Here is a 14,133-nt window from a genome sequence, read left to right as displayed (position 1 = left end):
AAGATGGATGATGTAATGGGGAATGGGATACTCAACAAGCATGTGGGTGTCATATAGCCAGATGTCCAGAAACTTTTCATGCACATACTATGGTGGTGTCAGTACTTATAATTTTTGCCTCACTTATTACCCCCCATAGTGTAAAACCCTTTAAAAGCCTCAGGATAAATATATTGCCATTGCTATATTGGGGTTTCCCATATCTGGAGCGCTCCATACCCACTGACCTACTACGACAAAGACCAAACCATTCTAAACGTTGGATCAAATGTGTACCTAATATGATTCCTAATTAGATTATTTTGAGTATATGCCTCCAGTGCTTATATTTACATGTGTTTGGGTTTACATTTTATATTTACAGAACTAAAAGTTTGTGAAATTGATGGTCGGTTCCCCCTCCGTTTCCGAGTGGAACATTCCAGTGGCTGTGTGTGTGCTTGTTGTAGGACAGGGAGGGAGGGCGAGCAACATGGCGTCTGAGCAGGTCTGTATATAAAGTGAAATATCCTGATTTAATACATTTATTTCTCTTTTTGGTTTATGTATGAAATGTGGGTTTGTTGTCAGTTGATTATCTGAATGTGTAAAATTATGGTATAAGGAATAACATGCGTTTGCGGTTTTCTGTATATTTCCTGGGGAATTGCGTATATTATAAACGATGTCTCTATTTTCATTTGTTTCTATTTAACTATTGGTTTTGACTTTGACTCACTTTTGACACGAAACGGTTTTTTTTTTACCGTTTATTGTGTGTAATACAGAAAAAGGAGGGTGTGTGTGATTTATTTATAGTTATCCCGTTACTCAGACAGACTACATTCCTGAGAGCGCCCCCGTGTGTCCCATCAGAGAATCACAATCTGCCTCTTCAAGAACATGAAGCACAGCAACATGCATCAAGCATTTAGACTCTTTATTCATCTTTTGCACCTTTTACATCTTCAGATCTTCTCAGATAAGTCTCGCATATGGATCTGCACCGTTTTACGTATTCTTCCTGGCAGAACCAAGATCGATTGCATTGTATAGGGAGCACCTGGGACCCCCTGCCTTAAGGTCTCTCTCAGGTTCTCAGATGTCTGATGGAGGTATAACTCAGGTCCCTTCAGTCACTTTAGTGTTTAGTGCCATTTGTCTCTGGTCACATGCCCCTATGTTATTTTGGTTTTGGATTGTTGCTATGCTGTGAGGTGGACCTGAGTCTGAGCTGCACCCTAGGGCAGGATTTCCTCAAAGAACATCTGACCAGTCTCCGGATACCTGCTTTTAGGAAGTGTTTAATTACACGATCCACCCACCACCATGCTTCGCTATTTTAATGAGATTACCCAGACATTATTCTGGTGCCAGACCAGAGAATATTTTTCCTTGTTCTCTCAGTTAAGTTTTGATTTGACCTTTTATTTCTGGAGTAGTTTCTGACTCACTACTACACTATAAAGGACTGAGCAGTATTTCTGAGATGGTTGTACTTCTGGCAGGTTTTCTCATCACTGTCTTCTGGAGCTGTATTATTGTGAATATTGTGTTTTCGGTCACCTCAGTAAAGCCTTTTTAAACTGGTTACTGGGAAAACTTCTTCTATTTAACAATTATTGAACATTCAGATGTTGGAATGGTTTTATGACCTTGCCCAGGTCTCGACACCTTTAGGTTGCGGAGATCTTACAGACTGAGCACTGGAATTCTTGTCTGTCCATCCATTGATTGATTGATTGATTGATTGATCGAGGTGTGTGCTTTTCTAAATGATGTCCAAGCATGTATTGCCTTCTTTACCTTCTAAAGACATCTCACCAGAGGTGGGAAGTAACGGAGTACAAATACTTCGTTAGTGTACTTAAGTAGATTTTTCTGGTATCAGTACTTTACTCCACTATTTATTTTTCAGAAAACTTTTTACTTTTACTCATTACATTTTTACACAAATATCTGTACTTTTTACTTCTTACATTTTCAAAACAACTCGTTACTTTAGTTTTAATCCATTGATTTGGTGAAATATTATTTTTTTATTTTCACTGTGCGCCGATTTCAGCCGAACAACCGATTTCCTGTTACTGCGCGTTCAATCCACTGGTGTATAAAGTCCTGACTCTCACTCACCACAGAAGGCAGTAAGAAGTTTGGGGTTAATGTGGATGAGACAGAGGGAGTCAGTGATGAGAACATGACTGAGAACAGACACATTCCTGATCATCATCATCTTTTCTCTGCTTGTGTTCTATATGTGGATCTTCAGCCTGAACACATTCATTAGGTAACAACATTTTTAATTCGTTTTGTATTAATATATATATATATTTGGCTGTCAAAATTAAAATTATTTTAAACGGCACGAAATTTTTTTCCTTTCTTTACTTGGATATAAAATAAATTAATTAACTCCAGATAAAAATATTTTTAATCAGTAAACTTTTGTTTTATTTCTGAGTCTCAAATCAAACACCAAAATCCGCCATGTTTTACACAATTTACCCTCTGGTTGGCGTTTTGTGGGTTTTTCCCTCATAATGGCGACACAAACTTAAATTACTGTCTTTATTGATCGTACAGATAAAAACAATACATCATTCAAATCTGTAAAATGTCTATAATTTTATATATATAAGCTTCCTGACTTGACTTGAAGAGGTGCATTTTCTCCGGTATCACCTCAATAACTGTCCATGTGGAAACATAGCAAAGGCTCTAAATGATGTCCACACGTCTCTGCACTGATATAGCCATTATATTTAATTACATGTAAATATGATACATGTTTAACACCTCCAAGCTGCCAGTTTTGGGCACCTGAGCAAGCCCTTAACTCACTACTGCTCATTTAGTAAATGAGATCATTAAGAGTCGCTCAGGAAAAACACTTCCAACAGGAAGTGGCTATATCTCGCTATCTTTTTCTCTCTATTTTCTCTATCTAATTGTCTCTGTGTCTCTTTTAGTAAATGTCTCTGTCTCACTGTATATGTCTCTCTCTTGCTGTCTCTCTATTTGTTTCTCACTCTTTCTAAAGCTGTGTGTGTGTCTCTTTGTCTTTGTCTCTGTCTTTCCTGCTTATTTACATGTCTAACAAAGTTTTGAGTTTTGAAGTAATGCCATTAGTGATCTATGATGAAAGACTTCCCTGGTTCGATTCTTACCTCTAGTTTCATATTGAACATTATAAGAAGTTTTTAAAAACAGAACAATGAAAGATCATTAAAATTGGTTGCTGGTAAATCATGGTATATCAGTGGTGCAGGTGTTGGAGATGTGGTTCTTGTACCTGAGTCACTTCTCATAGACTTCGAGTTACTGAGAGAATGTACAGGAAGGAGAAGTTTTGACCCTCTACCATCATGATCTAAGAGAAAACAGTGGTCTCCTAGCTATAGAAAAGCCAAGAGTCCAATAAGCAAAGGCTTGTTTGCTTCTCCTGTGTTGGTGTAATGGTCAGTGAAGTGGTCGCTGCTATCTGACTCACCCGGTTTGATTCCTACCCCTTAGCTTTCCTTTAAATTATTTAAAAAGTTTTTAAAAAGAACCAAAAAAAAAAGGTCCTAAAAATCAGGTTCTTGCAGGAGATCCTGTGGCTCAATTGGAAGAGCTTTACCTCTGGGTTGAGAGGTTGCCGGTTCAAACCCCGGCCAGGACTCAAAGTTAAGAGTGAGGAAGGTTCCGGTGACCATAGTAAGGAAGGTGTCAGAAATGGCTGCGTGGAAGGTGGGATGTGGTTTCGGAGGGCGTATCCTGTAGCAGGGGGGCAATATCCGGGCATCTGCCCCCCCAGCGTCTGAGAAGCTGAAAACAGGGGGTTATGAAGCAAAAACGTTCAAAAAAAGTATCGACTTAGTTATGCATATATAGGGAAAAATTCTGCCAAAAACCTATCACCCTCACTTTTACTGAAGCAGCCAGTATTTACAGCCTTTGTTTACTGTCAACTACCTCATTGCTCACCAGACACTACTTTCCACACAGCTTACCCAGTGTGGGGACAAGCCAGATTAGAACCAGCAACCTCTGAGCTCAGAGGCAAGGTTTTTATCACAAAGCCATCAAGTACCACAACACACCTTCTTTTTTTTGGGGGGGTTTATCCTTCGTTTCAAGCTTCAAAACAAGAAATTCAGCCCAGCTAGAAACCAGGATTCGAACCCTGAACCCCACCAACAGTGAAATACCAGTCTTAACCCACTGAACCATCGGGAGGGACCAGCTGTGAAGATTGTTTAGAGCAGGTCTATCTTTTCTTTCAAACCATCAACACAAGAATATAATGCTAAAGACAGACATAGGAAGCAAACCCATAACGTGACTAGCAGGGACAAAGCAGGATTCGAACCCTGATTCACACCATTAGCAAGGCACCAGCATTAACCCACTGAACTATCAGGAAGGACAAGCTAGGAAGCTTATTTAGAGCAGGTCTATCTTTCTTTTTAACCCATCAAAACAAAAATATGAAGATGTAGAAATCAGGAATTTAACCTACCTCATGACTAGCAGACAGAAAGCCAGGTTTGAACCCTGAACCCCACCAAAAGCAAGAAACCTGATTTAACCCACTGAACCATCAGGGAAGACAGGCCAGGAAGGTTGTGTAGAGCAGGTCTATCTACCTTTAAACCATCAACACAAGAATATAAAGCTAAAAAAAGATTTAGAAAGCAGGAACATAACCTACATCGCAACTAGCAGGCAGAAAGCAGGATTCAAACCCTGATCCTCACCATCAGTGAGGCACCAGCCTTAACCCACTGAACCATGGAAGAGATCAGACTGGGAAGCATGTTTAGATGAGGCACAAGCCTTAAACCACTGAGCGACCACTGCTGAAAAGCATGTGTGCTTTTTGGAGGGTTCATACTTTGTTTCATGCCAGCGCAGTAAGAAAGAAGGCATGTAGGACTGGCTTTGAAACCTTATCACCAGCGTGGACTATATTAAGGACCATGTTCAGGCACAAGCCTTAACCCACTGAGCTACATCTGAAGTGCCTTTTTTTGGTGGAGTTATCTTTCATTAAAGACCAGGAAATCAAGAAATTAATCCAACAAAGAATTGAAATGTTTTCAGAGAGGACAAGGTCCAGAAGTTTTATTTACCAACACAGCAACCACCAGCTCGACCAGGAATCAAACTCTCAAACTCATCCTTGTGGGTATACTGACATTAACCCACTAGGCTATCACATCTATCTATCTATCTATCTATCTATCTATCTATCTATCTATCTATCTATCTATCTATCTATCTATCTATGATGTGAGGTCCAGTTAACAGCTAAAACAGGTAGAAGTAATAACTACTTTTTACTTAAGTACATGTCAGAGCCAAAACTTCTTTACTTTCACTTAAGTAAAAAAGTTTAATCAACTTTTACCCGAGTATTTTAAAACATGAGTATCTGTACTTCTACTTAAGTAAAGGATGTGTGTACTTTTGCCACCTCTGATTCTGAGTGCTTTTCTCCAAAGGCTATGCACTTATTTAATGTGATTTTTTTTTTATTTGTTTTTTTTTTTATTCTATCTTAGCAAACATTTCTAAAAAAAAAGAAAATTCAAAAATCACTTTGTCATTGTGACATTTAATCTAATCAAAATTAATACTACAACACTTTATGTTTTTAAATAAACAAATACACAACATAGAAAACACAACAGAATTCAATAGGTTCAGAATTCCCCTCCCCCAAATAAATAAATAAAATAAATTGACATCCACAACATTACATGCGTTCATCAGTCTTTCTTTAATTGTCCGGTCATGAACATTCCATGTGTTTACAGAGGTCATAGAGTCATATGAGTGAAGACTTTCTCTTACTTAATTTACTTTTCCTTCCTTTGCACAAATGTTTGTTCTTTATTTTATCCCTATTTTTATACTTAGTTTTACTTTATACTTTTATTGTACTTTTATACTTTCTACACTTAAATAAAATAAATTAAAATACATATTTATGTTCTATTTCTATTTAAATGTTGGACAGTCGAAAAAAAAAAGCATGTTGTACTCTGTATGAATGTGTTTGTGACAAAAAAAAAATTTGCGATGAAGTGAGTGCACCCCTCACATTTCAACAACCATTTTATATCTCCTCAAGGGGCAATACTGTAGAAATGAAACTTGGATATATTTTAGAGTAGTCAATGTGCAGCTTTTACAGCAGTACAGATTTACACCCCGTAAGTACACCCCGAGTGAACATGTCAAACCTGTGTCCAAAGTGCCAAGATTTTGTATGAGCACCATCCAGCACTACCTTAATCCTCCTGGGTGTGGAATTCACCAGAGCTGCACAGGTTGTTGCTGGGATCCTCTTCCACTTCTCCATAATAACATCACGGCGCTGCTGGATGTTAGACACATGTCACTTCTCCCCCCTCTTGCTGAGGATCCCCACAGGTGCCCCATAGAGTTTAGGTCTGAGACATACTTAGCCACTCCATCACCTTCATCTTCAGCTTCCTCAGCAAAGCAGTTGTCATCTTGGCGGTGTGTTTGGGGTCGTTATTATGTTGGAAAACTGTTTCTGAAGGGAGGGATGTCATGTTTTGTGTCACAATACAGAATATCCATGTTTCCCTCAATGAACCACAGCTCCACAGTACCAGCAGCACTCATGCAGCCCCAGACCATGATGCTACTACCAGCATGCTTGACTGTAGGCAAGACACCATTTTTTGAAACCTCTCATCAGGACATCGCCACACATGCTGAACACCATCTGAGCCAAACAAGTTTATCTTCATCAGACTACAGGACATGGTTCATCATTCATGCTCTTGGACAGGTCGTCTTCAGCAAACTGTTTGTAGATTTTCTTGCAAACCAGCTTCCTCTGGGACGATGCCATGCAAACCCACTTGTTGCAGTGTGCACCGTATGGTCTCGGCACTGACAGGTGGACCTTCTGCTTCTGCAGCTTCTAAAGCAATGCTGCAGCACTCATGCATCTGTTTCTTGAAGCAGCTTCAGCACCTGACGCACAGCACGAGGACTCAAATTGAATGGACCCTTGTGAGGTCTGTTCTGAGTGGAACCCGTCTTGAAAACCTCTTTATGACCCTGACCACTGTACTGTAACTCAGTTTCAGGGTGTTACTGATCTTACAGCCTCTGCATCTTTGTGGAGAGAAACAATTCTAATTCTCAAATTAGAGAGTCTTTACCATGAGGTGCATGTTGAACATCCAGTGGTCAGTATGAGAGAATTGTTCTTAAAGCTCCAAATTTTAACTTCTCTAATACAAGATACACAAATTCGTATGGTCCTGTCAAACAGACAAAAACATGAACATAATGAATAGGACGTGTGGCTTTGCACGGCTGTTCTCACTCAGGGTGTACTTACTTTTGTTGCCAGCTATTTAGACAATAATATATATATAGTAGTATATATAAATGTATGTGTGTCTTTTTTTTTTTTTTTTGTCCTCCCTGTAGGAGAGCTCAAATGGTCCGGTGAAGAAGTCCATGCGGGAGAAGGCCATTGAGCGAAGGACTGTCAGTAAGGAACACAACAGCAACTTCAAGGCTGGATATGTTCCCATAGAGGAGGAAAGACTGCACAAGACAGGGCTGAGGGGTCGGAAAGGCAACATTGCCGTGTGCATCATAGTCCTGCTTTTCCTGCTTGCACTCATCAACCTCATTGTGAGTGAATCTGAAAAGGGGATTTCAGTCCACATTTTGAACCGTGTTACTGTTCTTACACCTTTCACATCACACTTTCTAATCATAAGGCTGCAGTACAACAATCCAAACCATACAAGCTTAAAAACCTGTCAGTCACAAGTCTTTTCTGCGTTTAGCAGCCTGTTTCACACCAGTAACTATGCCATGTTCCTGAGATCTTATTTTTGATGTTTGATGTGAACATTGGCTCTGCTCGTGCTTTCTTACAGATAACTCTGGTGATCTGGACAGTTATTCGGATCGGCCCTAATGGCTGTGACAGCATGGAGTTCCACGAGAGTGGCCTGCTGCGCTTCAAGCAGAAAGCTGACATGGGGGTGGTCCGTCCGCTGTACAAGAGCACCGTGGGAGGCAGGAAGGACCAGGACCTTGTCATCACTGGCAACAACAACCCAGTGAGTGTGGATAAGACTCCTTTTAATCAGGCTTTAAAATCTTACCAAGTGATGTAACTTCAAATGTTTGGTGTTTAATCCTTTAACACATATTTGATACATTAGTTTCTGAGACCTCTGCACCACCTGCCTCAACAATACTTTCCTCAAAAACCTGGTAAATACAATCTGAGATTTGTCTTCTGCCCCCTACTGGAATTATCTACGCTCTGCAGTCAATAGCAGGCTTTAGGCAGGTTTTTCCAATATGGCCGCCTTTGTGAATTGACTTGCTAGTTTTTTGGCAGGGACATCTTTTCATCTTTTCTGTTACAGTAAAATCATGTTGAAAATATGTAAATCAAATATGATACAGCAGGTATATTAGGTAATTTAGCTTAGTCATCAATGTATTGCATTTCATGATTGCATGATTCCTGGCACAATGTCAAATACAAAATACAATACAATTAAATAATAACTTTTTATTATTTATTAAACGAATTAAAAATTTAATGGTCTTAGAATCATCTTAGAATCATCTTTTTTAACTGATTCCATACTAGTGGAAATAAAATATTCATGTGATTTCTGTACATCCAATCTAATGTCGTAGCTTGCTAATATTTGTCTGTTCAGTAAAACAAATCAAAAATGATCATAATCTGTATGTTATATTTACCAATTCAGAGAAGAAATTTAGAAAACACAAACATTTTTCCGTGTGTATTTTCAGATAGCAAAAAAATATAGTGATGAAATTGTCGTCGGCGTGCTTGTGGATGGCAATTCAAGTGAGTTAGAGCAGTTAGGGGAAGATAAGAATGATGATGAGTAGGAGTGGACATTCCAAATACAGTAATCAGTTTTTGTTATATAATATACAGTACATTGTTGTAATCAGTAAATTATCATAAATGCCCAATGTATCAAATATGATACAAAAAAATTGCGTAATCAATGTTTTGTTTTTTTGTTGTTTTTTTTAGTTTCAAGACCCTATAAACACTTAATCCACAATTTCCAAATAATATAATTTTTTGTTCATTATTTCATATGTCAGGCTTCATAGGGTTAAAATTTTGCACTGCTAAAGCACAACTTTATACCCCAGGTTAAGTAGGTAAAACAAATTTCTTTTTACTTTCTGAATCTCCTGCTTGTGCTTGTGTGTGTGATTATTTAGGTGGTGTTTCAACAAGGCAACACCAAGCTAAGTGTTGAGAAAGATAAGACGTCTATCACCAGTGACCTGGGCATTTCCTTCACCGACCCACGCACACAAACCACCTTTTTCAGCACAGACTTCGATAACCACGAGTTCCACCTGCCCAAACAGGTCAAAGTGCTCAACGTGAAGAAAGCCTCAACTGAAAGGGTGAGGGTTCCAGAATCACGTTTTCTCAAATATATATTCACACTTTCCTTTTTATGTCTTCATGAACAAGACTCGTGTGGAAAATTATTTATATTTATATCTAAAGCAGGGAAAACTAATTAAACTGCGGAAGAAAACAACACAATAAAGTAACAACATAAACAAGGAAACAAATAATCAGATCTAAACATTTCAGATTATGTCATTCTCATTCAAAATCAGTTTGGTGGAAATTAATTATTTGGTGGAAATAAATTATTCCATAAATTACGGACAAACATGTAGGAACCTACAGCTACTGTAAGATTAAGGTTAGCGTATCTAGCTCATGGTCATGAATCCTACATCTACATTAACACCCTACATTTATTTTTTATTCTACTTTTGTTTACACTAGGATCTTCAAACATTTTCCAGAAACTGCTCATCCATTGTAACATAGAAGAGCATCAGTCGTTTACATAAATATATATAACATTCGATTTTAACAACACTATTAAACTGGATCTCAGGCATAACAATTGCAGTCCATCGACATCCACCGTGTTTTTCTTTGTTTGTTTTTTCATTTTGGGTCACATGAACGAATCACATAAATATATATATATATATATATATATATATATATATATATATATATATATATATATATATATATTGGAATATTTCCATTTTTTTTCAATTCAAAAGCAACATTTTTAGGAGTAGACCTTCTTTCTGCTTTCTGTGGACGAATATCAAAAGTAGAAAAAAATTCAAATGTATCCATATTCATTTAAACATTTGAAGTCAAAGGTGCCAGAATAGAAATGCATAGAAATAGAATAGAATAGAAATGCAAAAATAAATGGTTCAGGAGCTTATGTTACCTGGAAAAAAATGATTATTGCTAAAAAAAATTTTTAGCAATAATTACCGTAATTTCCGGACTATTAAGCGCACCCAAATATAAGCGGCACCCACTAAATTTGACAAAGATTTTTATTTTGAACATAAATACACCTTTAATGAAAGACTATGTCTGTTACAGGGCTTGTATCTAAACAGTAGCCTACCAAGAAAGTCATTGTTCACTGTCTTCCTCCTTCCTTTCACAACTATTTCTCTTGAGAGTTTATCTTTTGGCATCGTCGTGCGTTTAAAAATCACCATCGGTGAAGCTTTTCTCCCGATGCCGTGCAGCTCAGAACACAGGTGAAGTGCGTTTTTTCATGCCCGGTTGTTGTTGAGCGCATCTGATTTAATATAAAGAGTTTCCACATATGGCTGGAAAAATCAGGTGTCCCAATATTTTTGTCCATATAGTGTATGAGATTCTTCCCCAAACTGTTGCATATGTGAGCTAAATGTCATTCATTAAACTGATTTTTTTTAAATTATTATTTACATATATCAAGTACTAGAGTTGAGAAAGATGTTTGACGTCTGAATTGGAACGCCATGTCAAGTTATGTTCTTCCTTTCACCCTTTCAAAATGCCTTCCAAATTAAACAATACACAGCAGATATTTCTGTAATTAATTGTAGAATGTTTGTGAACGAAGATATATACTCCTATGGCAAGTAGCATGTAGACACCTGACCATCACACACGTTTTTCCACAAACTATTAGGAAAACGTTGGAAGCAAACATATGCACTTGTTTACTGTATCTTTGCAATTTTCCATTCACTGGAACTAAGAGACCCAAACCTGTTTGAGTATAGCAGTGCTCCTGTGCACAAAATCAACTGAATGAAGGTTGTAGAGTGGAAGATCTCCGATGTCCTGTTCTGACCTCCTCAACCCCATTTTGATATAAAGGCACTATTAAATGATTTTACAGATCACCAGCAACGCATCGTCCGATCTCTTGATCAAAGGTGACGGCAAGGCCATCGTTCGTGGAAACGAGGGCGTCTTCATCATGGGCAAGATGATCGAGTTCAGGATGGGGGGCGATATCGAGCTCAAAGCTGTGAGTACGATCTTCTACTGCAGAGCTGCTCCTCTATAATACAGGTGTTTTAGTCTAAGAGTGGAGATTTGAAGAACTGAGCAGAGATGCATGTACTTACATGAAACCAACACATTGAGTTCTTGGATCTTGGGGCGCTGTAATACAAGGCATTAATGTATGTGTTATGTACAACACCCCTATCACGATGCAGTGCAGTACAATGCAATGGAAAAAATTGTGATGCTTTGCCACTCAAAATGGTACAGGTAATACACTTAAATTTTTTTTGGTACAGACAGACAGTAAATTATAAATGTACATAAGTGCCTTCTGACTTCTAACACATGGCCCTTTCACAAACAGGCCTTTGTAGAAAAAAAGAAAAAAAAAAGAAGATGCAGCTCTACCTCTGCCATGTTAATCTGTATTTTATGTGACCCTCAGGACACGCCTCGGTCTCCGTAGTCGTATTCTATCAAAAATTGGTCACAAATTATTGGTCACGTTTTATATAATAAAAGTGTAGCATATCTAATTATTATATATAAATAAAACATTTCCATCGCTAAACAACTGCCAACTTGTATCTGACGCACATTTTTAAAACCGATGCATCACATCATTCACTTTTATGCCGATGCACCGAATCTTGCCGTCCCTTACTACAATAGACCCTTCAGAATCACCTGCTAATCTGCGTTTATCATGTTTTTCCCAGGAGAACAGCATTATCCTGAATGGCTCCGTGATGTTCAGTCCATCACTCATCCCTGACACCTCTGTGGGAGGTGGGTTTAACTTCAACGATGTTGAGAGGTACAAGCTCTGTATGTGTGCCGACGGAACCCTTTTCAGAGTGCAGGTCAAATACCCCAACATGGGCTGCCAGACCACGGACAACCCCTGTAGAGTGGTGCACTGAAAGGATGGGAATTTCACAAGACTCCCTCACACACACGCACACACACCTGTTGAGAATTGATAACAGCTCTGCGAAATAAAGTTTGTGTACTTCAACACAAATTCATGGTTAAGTAAAGATTGATCTATAGCCGTAATTACATAAAACCTAAATACACTCACATTCTGATTTTACCGTATGTAAGGCATTTAAGGGTATTTAAGTCTTTTAATAATTACTCTGAACCTTTAACCCCACCTTACACAAACACTCTTCTTTTTAATTACTTAACGACTTGGCCAAAGAACTCCCGGTGGTTTATCATTCATTCACCTTGGCATTTTTTATGCTGTTGTTTTTTTTTTTTTTAAAGCTGATTGCTCTTCCATGCAGTAAGTTGATATGAAGAATAGATAAGTATTTCTGCCAGTATTATATCAAATTATATCTTTATTTTATTTTTTAGTGTAGCAATTTCTGAAATCCGCAATATGTCCCAGAACACATTTTGTCTGATAAAAACTATTGGGAAAATCCAGGCAGCTTGTGGGTCATGGAATGTTACACAAGGTGTCAGATACTTGAAAACTTGTAAAAGTTTTCAGCAGACGAGAAAAATACTGTAAAGTAAGTGCATTCAAAAATAGAAGTATAGAAGCATCACCAGTTGAATTGGATCAATTAACAAAATGGAAAGTAAATAAACAAGAGAAATCTGAATCGAATTAATATTTGGTGTGACCACATTTTCCATGCAAAACAGTCAGTTCTTCTAGTTACACTTAAACGCAGATTTTAAAGGAACTCTGCTCACTCACTTTTAAGCCTCATACACAGCGGTTTCTGTTTTAGGTAATGAATCCCCGACATTGTACAAGTGTACTTAGAAGTATTAATGCTGACGAATGGATTAATGTGACGACTATTTTTGAAAGCATTCTCACTTTACGTGTCTATATATATATATAAACACACACATGCAGGTAGCCCCGAAGTTTCGATGGTTCGACTTAGGATGGCGATAGCAACACTACACAATTGTAGTGTCTTCTGATCTTTTGATGTCTTGCCCTCGCCAGCTGCCGACAGAGTTCAGTTGTCTCTGTGTTAGAGCACGTATATGGTTCTGTGTTTTGGTGTTCCGAAGCCCAATTTGAACTCTTGTCTCTTTCCTTTTTTATCGGCTGATCACCATTCTCTTTAAGACTCCTGGGTAGGCTGGGCCATGTCTCAACTTACCATACTTTTAAGTTATGATGAGGTCATCGCATCTCGATCGCAAGTCAGGGATTTCCTGTGTTTATATACAGTGTAAACACAAACACACACACATGCACTTCACTGTAAAACAAATCATCTCAGTTTACTTTTTTTAAGAAAATAAAATGTATTAGCAATATAGAGTCTTTAAAAGGGAAGAAATATTCACTATATCACATAACCTCGCATTCATAGGTCACTTAACCAACTGCTGTCATCACGGATTATAGTAAATATCGGATAAACTGACACTACTGGTTGGGGTTTTTTTTTCTTTCTAAAATGTTTTGCAGTCTGACAGCCCAATTACGTTTACTTTATTTAACGGTGCCATATAATTTTTACCGTAACGTGTGCAAAAAAAAAAGGGCATGGATGCACTTAAAATAATTTTCGACCGTGTTGTGCTTTATGTTATTCTCGATAAGTATGGTTTTGGAGTTGCTTGATATTTTGTGCAATATAACACATTTTGTTTGGCTCGTGGATTTCAATTGTAGTATTTATTTGAATTTGTTGTTTTTGTGCTGCAGTTCATAACCATGCTACATTATGACTAATTAAAAGGGAAATTTTTCATTCAAATGT

General features: G+C 37.9%; 1 protein-coding gene across 1 annotated transcript; it reads left to right on the top strand.

The window, feature by feature from the left end:
• Nucleotides 1-394: 394 nt before the first annotated feature.
• On the top strand, nt 395-13,888 carry sgcb (sarcoglycan, beta (dystrophin-associated glycoprotein)). Its single transcript, XM_046836825.1, has 6 exons — nt 395-487; nt 7,441-7,650; nt 7,902-8,087; nt 9,253-9,444; nt 11,271-11,402; nt 12,103-13,888. The coding sequence occupies exons 1-6, from the start codon at nt 473-475 to the stop codon at nt 12,304-12,306; spliced, it is 939 nt and encodes a 312-aa protein (XP_046692781.1). The 5' UTR covers nt 395-472; the 3' UTR covers nt 12,307-13,888.
• Nucleotides 13,889-14,133: the final 245 nt, after the last annotated feature.

This window comes from Silurus meridionalis, chromosome 23 (assembly GCF_014805685.1).
Source record: "Silurus meridionalis isolate SWU-2019-XX chromosome 23, ASM1480568v1, whole genome shotgun sequence".
Classification (NCBI taxonomy): Eukaryota; Metazoa; Chordata; class Actinopteri; order Siluriformes; family Siluridae; genus Silurus; species Silurus meridionalis.
The sequence above is the reverse complement of the archived record's forward strand: the minus strand, read 5'-3'. Positions and strand labels throughout refer to the sequence as shown.